Source organism: Syngnathus leptorhynchus, chromosome 1 (genome assembly GCF_054491065.1).
Source record: "Syngnathus leptorhynchus isolate UIUO chromosome 1, UIUO_Slep, whole genome shotgun sequence".
Taxonomy (NCBI): domain Eukaryota; kingdom Metazoa; phylum Chordata; class Actinopteri; order Syngnathiformes; family Syngnathidae; genus Syngnathus; species Syngnathus leptorhynchus.
Window position 1 is genome coordinate 1991251 of NC_141195.1, and position 14215 is coordinate 2005465.

General features: G+C 42.0%; 1 protein-coding gene across 1 annotated transcript; it reads left to right on the forward strand.

The window, feature by feature from the left end:
• Positions 1–340: 340 nt before the first annotated feature.
• On the forward strand, positions 341–13987 carry cab39l (calcium binding protein 39-like). The gene is made up of 9 exons (XM_085908714.1): positions 341–850; positions 8698–8824; positions 8926–9090; positions 9692–9810; positions 9886–10054; positions 10140–10199; positions 10285–10350; positions 10434–10577; positions 12362–13987. Exons 2-9 carry the CDS (start codon positions 8723–8725, stop codon positions 12539–12541), a joined length of 1005 nt encoding a protein of 334 aa, XP_085764840.1. The 5' UTR covers positions 341–850; positions 8698–8722; the 3' UTR covers positions 12542–13987.
• The last annotated feature ends 228 nt before the right edge of the window (positions 13988–14215 follow it).

A 14215-nucleotide genomic window follows, 5' to 3' on the forward strand; every position in this document is an offset into this window, starting at 1 on the left:
TTCTATGTGTAACCAGGACAATAAAAATCTCCACAAGTGCAGAAAAGGTGTACTGTTGAGATTATGTGCATGAAACCTATACTAAAGCTACTGCTGCCATGCGAAATCTAACCAAAATTGGCGCACAGTAAAAGGATTTAGTATCCATCCATCTATTCATTTTCTGAACCGCCTATCCTAGACGTCATCGGGCAGCAGGCGGGGGACACCCTGAATTGGTTGCCAGCCAATCGCAGGGAACAGAGACGAACAACTATTCACACTCGCATTGACAACTAGGGGCAATTTGGGGTGCTCAATCGGCCTACCAAGCATGCTTTTGGGATATGGGAGGAAACCAGAGTGTCCGGAGAAAAACCACGCGACATGCAAACTCCACACAGGGAGGGTCGGAGGTGGAATCGAACCCGCACCCTCCTAACTGTGAGGCGGACGTGCTACCCAGTGCTCCACCGAGCTGCATGCATTAGTATTATTATATTGTAATAGCATGCCAAATCATACTTGGAGTTTTACACGGGCTTCCATTTTTGTTCTTTTCTTTCCAATACTTCAGCAATAGGTTAGCGTTTGGACTGAAAATTCCCTTTTATATGAAAACCTTTAAACCGGTTTACACCGGAAGTCGCGTGGTTTGCCCTTGCTAGCTCGACAAAGGGCTGGAATGTAACCAGATGGAATTCTGCGCTCCTTTCTTTACTGATTCCTCTCGTTTTAAATTGTTTGGCACACTTTTTAACTGGCGGCCCAGTGGACTAACGGCCCTCGTGTGAAAACTGAAATCCACCAGAGCGGCTGTGAAGCGGGACCGAAGCGTAGTAAACGCTCAAAGATACAAATTCTTTGCACTGTAAGTATCCTTTCGAGAATAGCTGCTTGTAAACGTAATTGGTATGCTTTATGGCCCTTGGTCGTCCTGTGTAACGTCACATAACTCGTGGATTTGTTCCTATCCTTTTCATTAGCTGTTTGTGGTACATGGAGACAACTGTGATTAGCTTTGGAAATCCGTCCGACAGAAAGCGACTTGAGCCGCAGGGCGAGAGGGGTGTAGCTTTGTCAAATCATGTTGTCTGGCACTCTATGTATATGCGGTCTGCTTCCCAAATGTCTCGCAAGCACGATTCTGTTGAGACGCCGTTGGCACATTTAAATATCAATGAGTTGATGTGCGACGGCTGTTTATTTTGTTTTGCTCTTTTCCACCCTGCTCTTACTTTAGACGTCAGTTGTCAGGTTAATCACCAAGACATAAAATAGCTTCCGGTCATTTTCAATGTAAAACCCGGAAGTTGTAATTATGGTTTCAGTTTGAGAGAACACGAGGAAATGTCGAACATAAATGAAAAACATAAATGAAGCATTTGCATGTTGAGCCCTTTTCAAAAACGTCTTCATTAAGTATTGATTCATTGGGTGTTTTTGTTGCTGCATTTTTCCCAGAGTAAGAATATGACAATATAATGAATGAATAATTGGTTTAATTTTCTTGAATCAACACTTTTTATTTCTTAAAATCTCATTGTTTATAGCAGAAAACTTATTTTATTGTCTAGAAGCAACGCCACATGTGCTGTTTTGTAATTTTGAGAACATTTACTGTGCAGAGCTCAAAGGCCCAATTCAAAACTCAGGATTCAATTGTGAAAACAAACAAATAACATTACTGATTATTATCATACTATTAATGTACTCTTAATTTCGTAACATTATTACCATTCAATTTAGCTTTGCTAAGGGGCTGTTATTTATTTGTTAAATATATTTCTACACTTAAAAGAAAAACTGACATCTTTACATGAAAATACAAAGTTTGAATGAAAAGAAGCAGAGTGAATAATGGATATGATCCTTTCTGACCCTTTTACCTGGAAATATTTGCCTAACCATATTTGAATAACACAATAAGCAATACTCCATTACGAAATTTACGCTTTTACACTTGCCATTGCTGTCAGGACCAACAGATTAAATTAATAACATGATACGAGTTTCAGGATATCGCTGAGCCCCTAATCTCTGGAGCGTTTGAAACTTGCTTTTAACATTGAAGTTTACAAATTTAGACGTAAAATTTCTATTGTTCCCGTCGCTAATGACTACATATCAGCAACTGTGCTGTTTTTTATTTGTTAAATAGATTTTCTACACATAAAAGAAAAACTGACATCTTTAGATGAAAATACAAAGTTTGAATGAAAAGAAGCAGAGTGAATAATGAGTATGATACTTTCTGACCCTTTTACCTGGAAATATTTGCCTAACCATATTTCAATAATACAATAAGCAATACTCCATTACAAATTTTACGCTTTTACACTTGCCATTGCTGTCAGGACCAACAGATTCAATTAATAACTTGATATGAATTTCAGGCTATCGCTGAGCGATAAGCTTGCTTTTGACTTTGAAGGCACAGTTAACGTCTAAAATTTCCATTGTTCCCGTCGCCAATGACTACGTATCAGCAACTTACCTGCATTCCTTCGCCAATGACTACATGTCAGCAGCTTACCTGCTTGCCTTTCTGCGGAACCACGCTCAGAACGGCAATAAGATGTGGGTACAACTAGTGTGAAATAATTGATCTAACCAGTTGATGTTATGCTCATTACCAATAAAAAAAAAGATCCCATGCTTGACATGCAGCTTTTTAGCTTTTTTTTATACAATAAAAAATATGAAAAATGTTTACATTATGTTTTGCAACGAACAAATTGAAATTCTAGGTAAGCATACTGAGGCACTCCAACTGCAAGGATACAGAGTTAGTGTCGTAGGTGGTGAATGGCACCTTGTGGAAGCAAAGAGTTATCAAGCAGAACTTTTTTTATAATGACAACGTATCATGAATTACGGACAGAATTGCACTCAATTAAACGGTATTTGGTTGTATTGACATCATTCTGCCAGCTTAGCATTTGTAGAAAGAGGTCTTAATTGAATGGCTGTTATAGGTCATGAACAGGAAGTGGCCTTGACGGCTATTTTTCGTCACTCAAATACATTCACACACAAACGACAGCGCAACCCATAGTCAAAGTTGTTTATTTTATCTCTGCAATAGGTCAGCAATGTTGTAGCAATGAAATCTGGCGATTGGTTGTAAAGGGAAGGAAAGAATCACTCTCAAAGTGAGTCAGCGTTTGTTCATGTAATTGGACCAAACCTTTGGAAAACTACCCATAGATCTTTTCTGCTACATCAAGCTATGACCTGGCTGAATGAAGCTCCTCCCCTGACTGCAACATAGTCTGTTGGCACCAAGTTGCTGCAAGATGATGGCACCAAAGACAAAACTTTCATTTTTACTTGGACACAAAACAGTAGTTGTTTTCAGGATACGCTCGAAAATAACTGGCACACAGGTGAAATCACAACCACACTGGGGAGCACTGTTACATACATATCACGCTATGCTCTGATTCTATGGCAATGCTGTTGACAGACAAGTACATGGGATGCTCTTCATGGACCTCAAACTTTGTATTCTCTGCAACAGAGCAACATTAAGCTCAAGCCTTTCATCCATCACTCAACTGTGTGTGATTCAGCGTGTCTCTTGTCCTCACATGAAAAGCGGGCGCTCCCATGTTGACCAGTCTGACACTTTAAGGCCGCACTGGTAGTGTAACAAGCTTCCAGGATGCCCCCTTCTGCGAAGGCAATCGTGTGTCAGAAGCTTAGCTCTGTTGGACAGGCGGTTCTGGAATGTCTCTTGCAGGTGCTAAAGGACTGCACAGTCGCCCTGACAACCCGCATACGAATGGCTGAGTTATCTTTGGCCGTCTGTTATCATTTTGGCTGACGTTGCTGTTGATCACCATGTAAGTTGATGTGGAATGGAGGAATGAAAGGTCACAAGATCCACCTTACACTATGGAAACTTAGACTGGCGGACTGGTATGTGGGAAATTTTCTGGAAAGAAAATATGCCTTAAAAATAAAACTGTCTTTTCAGTCTATCCTTGTATGTGACATCCCCAAGGATACCGTATTTTTTGGACTAAAGGTTGCTCCGGAGTGAAGTCACACCAGCCATAAAATGCACAATTAAGTGAAAAAAAACATATATAAGTTGCTCCGGAGTATAAATTGCACTTTTGGGGCAAATTTATTTATCAAAATCCAACATCAAGAATAGACATGAACCAGCAACAACAGGCTAAACGATACGGTATGCTAACGTGACATATACCTTAATTTTCGGACTATAAGTCGCTCCGGAGTATAAATGGCATCAGCCATAAAATGCACAATAAAGGGAAAAAAAACATATATAAGTCGCACCGGCGTATAAGTCGCACTTTGGGGCAAATTTATTTGTCAAAATCCAACACCAAAAACAGACATGAACCAGCAACAACAGGCTAAATGATACGGTATGCTAACGTGACATATACGCAAACGAGGAGCTGAGAACGAGCCTGACGTAACATTCAGAGTTATCCAAGTAAGTATTACATAAATAACATGTTTATCGAACCATCTGTGTCACTCCAATTCATTAAATCCATCGATCTTGCTTTATGTAAACAATGCCGCGTATGCGCCGCATAAGCTCACGTCTGACCCGATGACGTAGGGAGGAAGTGTGGAAGCCGGTGTGTGAGCTGCAGTCAGTCCATAGTGTTGGAATACAGTCTTTGGTGTTTAAAGTCCAGAAGAATTTTCGGCAAGATCCGCAATGGATGTAGGGTGGTCGGCGTAGAAGGGCCAAAGTGCGTTGACCAGCTCGCCGAAAGGAGGAAGTGTTGGAACGAGCCAGCGAAGCTCGGCCGGCGTGTAATGGAGAACCATTACAGACGCTGAGAAGTGGCAGATCCCAGAGATGAGTAGAGGCATTGGCCGCAGCCGAAAGCCAGATGTTGAAGAAGGGTGAGCAGCAACAGCGGCGCCCCCGATGGCGGCGTGCTGGGTCCAGCCCCGGGCGTATGCAGCCGCAGAAGTATAAATATACTTTATATATAAAGTATATTTCAAATAACTATCATATTAAAACAATATTATCAAACCATCTGTGTCACTCCAAATCATCAAATCCATCGATCAAATTCCTTGTTCTCTATGTCAACAACGCCACGCGTGCGCTACAGAGATCTAGTATATAACTATAATCTTTGCAACTGGCTACTGGACTTCCTCTGTCAGAGGCTTCAGGTAGTACGTGTTGGCGACAATGTCTCCGGCAGCATCACGCTGAGCACAGGGGCCCCTCAAGGCTGCGTGCTCAGTCCGCTGCTCTTGACTGATGCATGACTGCACTGCAACCTACAGCAGCAACCGCGTGCTGAAATATGCCGACGACACGACTGTGGTGGGTCTCATCACCGGGGGGGACGAGACTCAATACAGGTCGGAGATCGACCTTCTGGCCACGTGGTGCAGGGACAACAACCTCCTGCTGAACGTCAGCAAGACCAAGGAGATTGTTGTTGACTTCCGGAAAGGTCACACCCAACACCTTCCGCTGACCATCGGCGGTGCTGTGGTGGAGAGAGTGAGCAGCACCAGATTCCTGGGGGTGCACATCAGTGAGGACCTCTCCTGGACCACTGTTAGGGATGTTCTGACTCTAACATATTTTGCAAGAACCACACGAGAGACAGTATGCCCTTTGAACACTTGCAAGTGGAGAATTTGTTCGTTACTGTAGATACAGCAATGTCCGAACAAAGTCTGCCGTTGCATTCATGCAAGACAGTATTTATTGAGAGAAGAAGGGTGGGGGTGAGAGTGACAAAGGTGGGGGTGACAATTTACATGTGTGGTGATCACCACAGACAATGGTTGACCACTTCAGAGGGTCCCAGTTTATTGTTTTACGAGGTCGTGGAAATAAAACCTAGTGGAGCCTTCCAGATGACTAACTAAACAACACACCATTTGGAGAGTGGCAACAACTGAATGGTTAAACTTTTCAGAGTCAAAGAAAGGTAGAAGGTTAAAACAAAGTTCATCATTCTAGTCTACATCCCAACATAATCATACGATCAAGATAGTTCATAAACCCTAACAACCACCAACGCTGCGTCTCTGGCGAAGAAAGCTCAGCGCCGCCTGTACTTTCTTCGGAAACTCAGGCGAGCAAGTGCTCTTCCTGCCATCATGACCACATTCTACCGTGGCACCATTGAGGGCGTCCTCTCCAGTTGTATCGCTGTGTGGGGTGGTGGCTGCACTGAATACAACATGAAGACCCTGCAGCGCATAGTGAACACAGCTAGTAAGATCATTGGTGCTTCACTCCCCTCCCTGAGGGACATTCACACCTCCCGTCTCACCTGCAAGGCGACCGCGATTGTGTGTGATGTGAGTCACCCCGCTCACTCTTTTTTTGATCTTCTGCCCTCTGGGAAGTCCCGCACCACCGGACTCACCAACAACTTCATACTCCAAGCTGTCAGGATCCTGAATTCTCTCCCCCCTCCACCCTCGGCTGCATAACGTCCTGTTCTTTTGCGCTATATTCTGGCTGACTGCTGTATGCACGCTTGCTCCATTTTGCTCCTCTTATTTGTCTATTTATTTATTTTTTTATTTTTTTATTTATTTATTGGGTTATTTGCTTATTACTTACTCATCGCTCTTGTATATTCGTCTTTACTCTTTGTGCTATTTGTTTGTATGTGTTGTGTAATGTGTGGGACGGTGGGAAACGTACCGTAATTTTCGGACTCTAAGTCGCGGTTTTTTTCATAGTTTGGGTGGGGGGGCGACTTATACTCAGGAGCGACTTATATGTGGGGTTTTTTTTCAAAAAAATTTACTTGATCATTAACACTTACGTACAGTTGATCACCTCACATATTATTTTTAATACATTGAAAAAACGAATAAAGCAATTCACACTTTAAAGCACAATATTCAAGTTCATGAAACAAACAAAAAAAAAAAAAACAACTGACAAAGAAATATAGTTATTTTCAAACTAAACTGAACGAGGGTGATTTAAATTTCACCATTGGCCGTGACGCAACAACTGGGAGGGGAAAGCGCTGTTTTTTTGAGTTTTTAAAAAGCACAGGTCTGGTGAAGAGAATTTAGTGTGGTGATGTAAAAAAATAAATAAATAAATAAATAAATTAAAAAAACAGTCGGGGCAGCAATGCAATTTAGGATGCAAGTTCTGCTTGTGATGGACAGCATGCGAGCACACATCACGCCAGACATGCAAATCACGAGTCCGACGGCGCGCGTATGCGGCATTGTTTACACGATCAATGATTGATGTATTTTATGATTTGGAGTGACAGATGGTTTGGTAATATTGTTGCTATATGATAGTTATTTGAAATATACTTTATATATCGTTATATGGGTCTGAGGAATAATTAGACATGATGATGATCGATGTATTTTATGATTTGGAGTGACACAGATGGTTTGATAAACGTGTTATTTATGTAATGATCATTTGAATAACTCTGAATGTTACGTTAGGCCCGTTCTCAGCCTCTCGTTTGTGTATGTCACGTTAGCATCCCGTATCGTTTAGCCTGTTGTTGCTGGTTCGTGTCTGTTTTTGGTGTTGGATTCTGACAAATAAATTTGCCCCAAAAGTGCAACTTGTACTCCGGAGCGACTTATATATGTTTTTTCTCATGTTATTGTGCTTTTTATGGGTGGTGCGACTTATACTCCGGAGCGACTAATAGTCCGAAAATTACGGTAATTTTGGTCTCTTTGTGTGTCTTAACGTGAAGAAATTGACAATAAAGCAGACTTTGACTTTTGACTTATTGTAGCGTTAACAAAGTACCAGGAAAGACGTGGGTTTGGTAAACGGCTCTTTATTTAACAAAACAAGAGTTCAACAAGCCAACAACTACTGTACTGTAACGATAAAAACATAACTATAACATGAACACATGGTTTTTCAAACCATGTGTCACTCCAAATCATTAAATCCTTCAAACGTGAAACATAACCTATTTTCATCCCGTGGTCGAATCCTTTGTCCTTTACGTAAACAACCGCCGGGCCGCTGACATCACTTGCAGTTCAAATTACAATCGCGGTTCGTTTTTCGCGATTTCACTACATCGTGGATTTTTGAATTTTGAAAATCTGTGAAAAAATTCACATGTAAGTCGCTCCTGAGTATAAGTCGCCCCCCCCAACCAAACTATGAAAAAAAAACGCGATTTATAGTCCGAAAAATACAGTATATACCGTTTGTATGTTGCAGAATTTTTTTTTCGTGGGTGGTTCTTATTGTCGATTTATTTGCAGAAACGCCATTGAAGTATCAAAATAATCTTATCTTATCACATTGTATCATTACCAAAAGGCAAAATATTGCTTTGCGTCAAATCTTTACGCCTTAAAAGTATCGGTAAGAAATGTATTATTACATCCCTATTGATTACCTCATGATAGTATAAATTCTGACAACAGCAAGAACTGTTGACAGTTTGTGTATCGTGTACAAAATGCATTGTTGTGCATCCCTGGTGTTCCACTACTGTTAGTCTCTAAACTGCATTCTGTATAACAGCTACTTTGAAAAGCATACACATAAGTTAAGCACTTGTTTGTACCCTTACATGTAAGCAAAATTGTACAAATATAGTCCCTTTTGGGTGGGGACAACTCATGCCATCTTTACTCGTATCTCAAGGCACCACTGTATATATTTAGTATAAGTTTAAAATATGTTTTTTTTTTTTATTAACTTGCACGCACACCTCTTAGGACTTGAGTCGAGTGTGCGGACATCATGCCTCTGTTTGGTAAATCCCACAAGACTCCGGTGGAACTCGTCAAGACCCTCAAGGAGAACTTGGCTGTGCTGATTAAACAGGACAAGAAAACAGAAAAGGTAGGTGCAGGCAATTGTGAGCCAATCTGATACCCCACCCTCACAACTAGCTGTCCAGGTTGAAGTTCCAGTTGGCCACCTCCCCCTGCTCTGTTCTGCAGGCATCTGAGGAGGTGTCCAAGTGTCTGGTGTCCATGAAGGAGATTCTATATGGAAGCAACGATAAGGAGCCGCACACAGAGACGGTGGCCCAGTTGGCTCAGGAGCTTTACAACAGCGGCCTACTGATCACGCTGGTGGAGAACCTGCAGGTCATTGACTTTGAGGTGAGGAAAGGATACAGGATGCAGCTAGAGTTAGAATGCCTTTATTGGTCATATAACAAAATACGGCTCCTTTGGTGCGTAGTAGAAGGGAATTAAGTGTCAAATATAAAATTAGACAGCGTCGATCGGGGGTGTCAAACTCCTTGTCGCAGGCCGCATTGTAGTCATAGTTTCCCTCGGAAGGCCATTATGACTGTCAACGTCTTCGATATGCATACAATATAGGCTACACAACAAACTCATAGTCATCATTATTTTACTGGTTCTTTAATCACAAACAAGATATTTAGGTTGAATTACCTGACATGTTTCGGCTTGTACTTCCACCTTCGTCAGAGTGTCACACTCAGCCTAAATATCTTGTTTGTGTAAAAGAACCAGTAAAATAATTGACAAGTGAAAACAAAATGAACATAGTACAACTATTATGATGATTAATCAATTAGTTCATCAGTGACGAATAACTAGTTTTGAAATCAGAGACGATTATAAACTGTTCACATAGTTTAAAAAGATAAATGACAATAAAAATTGCTAGCAATATCTCTATTTTAAAAAAATAGATGCGTGCTTGAGTCTGATTTGATGCATGCGCTTTCAGGGCAAGAAGGACGTGTGTCAAATCTTTAACAACATCTTGAGGAGGCAGATCGGAACCAGGAGCCCCACTGTGGAGTACTTCTGCTCTCATCAAGAAGTTCTCTTTATTCTGTTGAAAGGGTAACTTTCTCTCTTTCTCACGCACGCACACGCAGCCTGGGCTTTCAGTGACTCATATCCACATTGGTTTTAAAGGTACGAGGCACCCCAGGTGGCTCTCAACTGTGGGATCATGCTGAGGGAGTGCATCCGCCACGAGCCGCTTGCCAAGGCTGTTCTGTATTCGGATCATTTCCACACGTTCTTCGGCTATGTGGAGATGTCCACCTTCGACATCGCCTCTGACGCCTTTGCCACCTTCAAGGTACCCCTGGCCTTTCCTAAAGTCAATTCAGTGGCTTGTTTATACTTAACTTAGGCCAAACGTCAAAGTTACCGTGTTGTTGTAGGATCTCCTGACAAGGCACAAAGTACTTGTAGCGAAGTATCTCGAAGAGAACTACGATGCGGTGAGTGATGGTGCACCAGCGCCGTCCGATGGATGGAGACTGTTTTGGGGCTAAATATGACTTGCGTTGATTTGTGTCAATGCAGGTGTTTACAAACTACGAGAATCTTCTGCACTCTGAGAACTACGTCACCAAGAGGCAGTCGCTCAAGGTTTGTAGACTCGCGGGTGGTCGGGCAACCGAGTCTTCCTAGTAGCTGCGGGTCATCCTGTGACACGTGGGCCTCACCCGCAGCTTCTGGGCGAGCTATTGCTGGACCGACACAACTTCACGGTGATGACGCGCTACATCAGCAAGCCGGAAAATCTCAAGATGATGATGAACCTGCTAAGAGACAAGAGTGCCAACATCCAGTTTGAGGCCTTCCATGTTTTTAAGGTAAAATTAAGACCACAATACACTAAGTATAGATATATTTGTCGAGAAGCGGTCCCTTAAAGCCAGGCACACCTGTAGCAATTGTTAACATCTTATATTTTGAACATGTGAGAGAACCCACTCTAGATAATGAAAAATGTTTTCATACTGCCCCTATAGTGTTTTAATGGGGCGTAATACTTGCGTATACAAACATCATCATCATCGGTTTAAAGTCCGCTTTCCAGGCGCCGCTGGGTTGGACTGGATTCTTGATATGGCTTTCTTCCTCCGGGAACGGTCCATGGCCATCTCGTGGTTGATGCCACGGTCGTCTGCCAGGTCTTTTTAGGCCGACCACTGGGTCTTGTTCCCTCTACGTTATACGACGACTTTCTTCACCCAGTCATTCTCATCCTTCCTCACTACATGTCCGTACCATCGCAGTCTGCCTCTCCTCACCACATCCACTATGGCCTCCACTACCATCCTCTTTCTCAGCTCTGCACTGGTCTTTTCCTCCCTCATTGACACACCACACATCCATCTGATCATCCTATACAAACATCGAGCGCAATTATTTGCCCTTATTCGTGTCTGACAGCAGATTTGCTTTTGAATCGTGTATCTTTATGTATATTGCATCATAGAGACTGTGAAAATATTAAACATGTTTATCAGTTTTATTTCACCCTCTATTGTTATCAATAGCTGAGTTCCCATCACCATCTGAATTGCGCAAAATGCAAACTATGCAATAGAAAACTGCTAATGGTATGTTGAAAAACCTCCAAAATATTGTAAAAAAATATATGCTCTCATGAGATGTGTCAGACAGACGTCAACAAATACGTATAGTGCGAAAGAAGGTTCTCTCCCACGTCCCAAAAACATGCATGGTAGGCCAATTGAGCACTCTAAATTGCACTCAGTGTGAATGGTTGTTTGTCTCTGTGTGCAGTTCAGGGTGTCATCCTCTTACTGCCCGATGACTGCTGGGATTGGCTCTGGCACCCGCGCGACGCCTGTGAGGCGGTTTGGAATATAACTGAATAATAATAACACATACCGTGATTTTTGGACTATAAATCGCGTTTGTTTTCATAGTTTCAGTGGGGGGGGGGGGGGCGACTTATACTCAGGAGTGACTTATATGTGAGGGGGGGAGGGGGGAGGGAGGGGAGGGGGAGAGAGAGAAACAGTTTAAAAATGTTTTTTTACTCAAAATTAGTCACCGATTATAAGGCGCCAGTTCTTAATGACTAATAGTAAAGAGCGATGCTTATGGGTAGTTAGTTGGTGCTCTTCTTGGCTAAATGATTATTACAAGCACACATCCTGTCTTCAATTATATTTTAGAACCCGGGTCATTAGCAAATCAGAACTCAGAACAACTCTTAACCTATGCGCTAAAAAAATGGATGCGATGACGGAAACGTGGTGAAAATAACATTACAGATTATAGTTTGGTACAGCTTAAAAAATGCTGGACTGACTATGACGAATAGGTTCCCAAACCGCTGATGTATGACAGACTGGCAACATTTAGTACCGTCAATCGCCCACCTCTGCCTTTGGTCAACAGACATGGGTTGCTGGTCACCCGTGCCACTCATCCCATGCCAGCTAGGTAGCCAGGAAGCCTGGATTTATGTTACAATTGTTTGGGATTATTTTTTTGACCACTATTGTTTTAATCACAGGGCCTTTGGACTTCTGAGGTTCCAATGGCACCTGGAACCGTTCCATATGTCCATCAAAACTTGCGTGTAAAAAGTTGACTGTGCATATGTGCTCGTCCTCAGGTGTTTGTGGCCAATCCAAACAAGACGCAACCCATCGTTGACATCCTCCTCAAGAACCAGACCAAATTGATTGACTTCCTGAGCAATTTCCAGAAGGACCGCACGGACGACGAGCAGTTCAACGACGAGAAAACCTACCTTATCAAACAGATCAGGGATCTTAAGAAACCAGCGTCCTAGAGAAGCCCCTCTGCCCTCTAGTTCAACTGTTTATCAATAGGAACCTGTAGGGAAAAAAATGAGATTTTTAAAAAAAAAAAAAACAGATTTGTATTTTTGCTTCACTAAAAATGTGTGCAAGAATAGTTGACTCACCTTTTGTATATATTTTTTCAATCATTAGTATGTAGCAGTACCACGACTTGGTTGGTAGCATCTGATTAGCTGAGTGGGCAACATCAGCAGTTAAAATGCCTCTGATGGCCCTGTCGTTGCTGGAGAGAACATGCACCATTTGTGTGTAGACATATTTTCTAAGTTTACCAAATTCTTTTTGAATGATATGGCTGGACATCATTAGTCACCCCTCAACACTTATTTGGTCAAACAAACAAGTTTGGTTCCTGAGGTGACACCAGACTAAACAAATGCCCCGTCCAAAGGATATGTCTAAAAGCCTGTGGGCACCATCCTTTAAACACACGTCAAATGTTGCCAATAGTGATGATTCTTAATTTTCCTTTGATTGGGCTATCAGTGCTATGAGGTTAGCACTTTCTGTATTTGTAATTGTAAGTCTGGGCTAATCAAATACTCTTGTGTTCTTTTATACAACGGTGCAGAGACCGAGTGAAAAGCTCTTTCTTTTGTTTCTGTCCGATTCAGATGTTGAGTGGAAGATTCAGAAGTGCCATTTTAGTTTGCGGTGTTTTTCTATTTTGTTTACTTGTATCTTTAAAGGAGGAGCTTAATTGTTAAAATTATCTGCGCCAGACAGAACTTTTGATGTGATTATTCATTAGCCGGTATACATCTGCAAAGCAGGGCAGCACAGTGACACACTGGTTAGCACATCTGCTTCACAGTTCAGAGGTGCAGGGTATGGTTCCAGTTTTGGCCTTCCTGTGTGGATTTTGCATTTTCTCTCTGGGGCAGCGTGAGTTTTCTCCAGGTACTCCGGATTCCCCCCACATCCAAAAAATTAAATAAGGAGATGCCTACTGAGCACTCCAAATTGTCCGTAAGTGTGGTCGTGAGTGTGAATGCTTGTTTGTCGATGTGTGCGCAGTAATTGGCTGGCGACCAGTTCAAGGTGTCTCCTGCCTACCACCCAAAGACGGTTGGGATAGTCTCTGGAACACCCGCAACCCACATAAGCATAAGAGGTTCGGAAGATCAAAGAATGAAAGAAAAAAAAATCTGCAAAGTTTTGCTCATGACAATATCTTGATAACCGGAGTGGAAAATGTGACAAGCAACATAGACAACAAAATGCTCAAAATCATTAAGCACGAAACAGTAGGTACAGAAACAAGAAATTGCATCACACGATTTCATGAAACTAGTTTATTTCCTAGTGCAAGTTGCACCAAGTCCCGCATTCTGGATCTTGATGCTAGCTTTTCACCTTGGACAACAGAGTTTAGTGTGTACTATACTGAGAACGAATAAAAGGATTGAAACGCAGTCTTTTGCATACCTTTATTTATCATGAAAGTTAGGCAGGTAGCCTCAAGTCATTCAATACAAAGGCATCATGACTAAAGCATCATTGTCAGACAGGTAAACGTTATTCTGAAGTTGTTTCTCAACTGTCAAGTTGGTTATCAACTGTCAAGTTGCTGGTTTTCCCCATTTCTAACCCCCCCTTTCTCACACACACTAAATTATAAACTAAAGTCTAATTTTTATATT

What these genes read in the sequence shown, in the direction of transcription:
- cab39l (XM_085908714.1), top strand. Translation starts at nt 8,723, where the DNA reads ATGCCTCTGTTTGGTAAATCCCACAAGACTCCGGTGGAACTCGTCAAG. An exon ending in CTCTTTATTCTGTTGAAAGG is followed by an intron (nt 9,811 to 9,885) that starts GTAACTTTCTCT and finishes TTGGTTTTAAAG; the next exon opens with GTACGAGGCACCCCAGGTGG. An exon ending in CCAAGAGGCAGTCGCTCAAG is followed by an intron (nt 10,351 to 10,433) that starts GTTTGTAGACTC and finishes CCTCACCCGCAG; the next exon opens with CTTCTGGGCGAGCTATTGCT.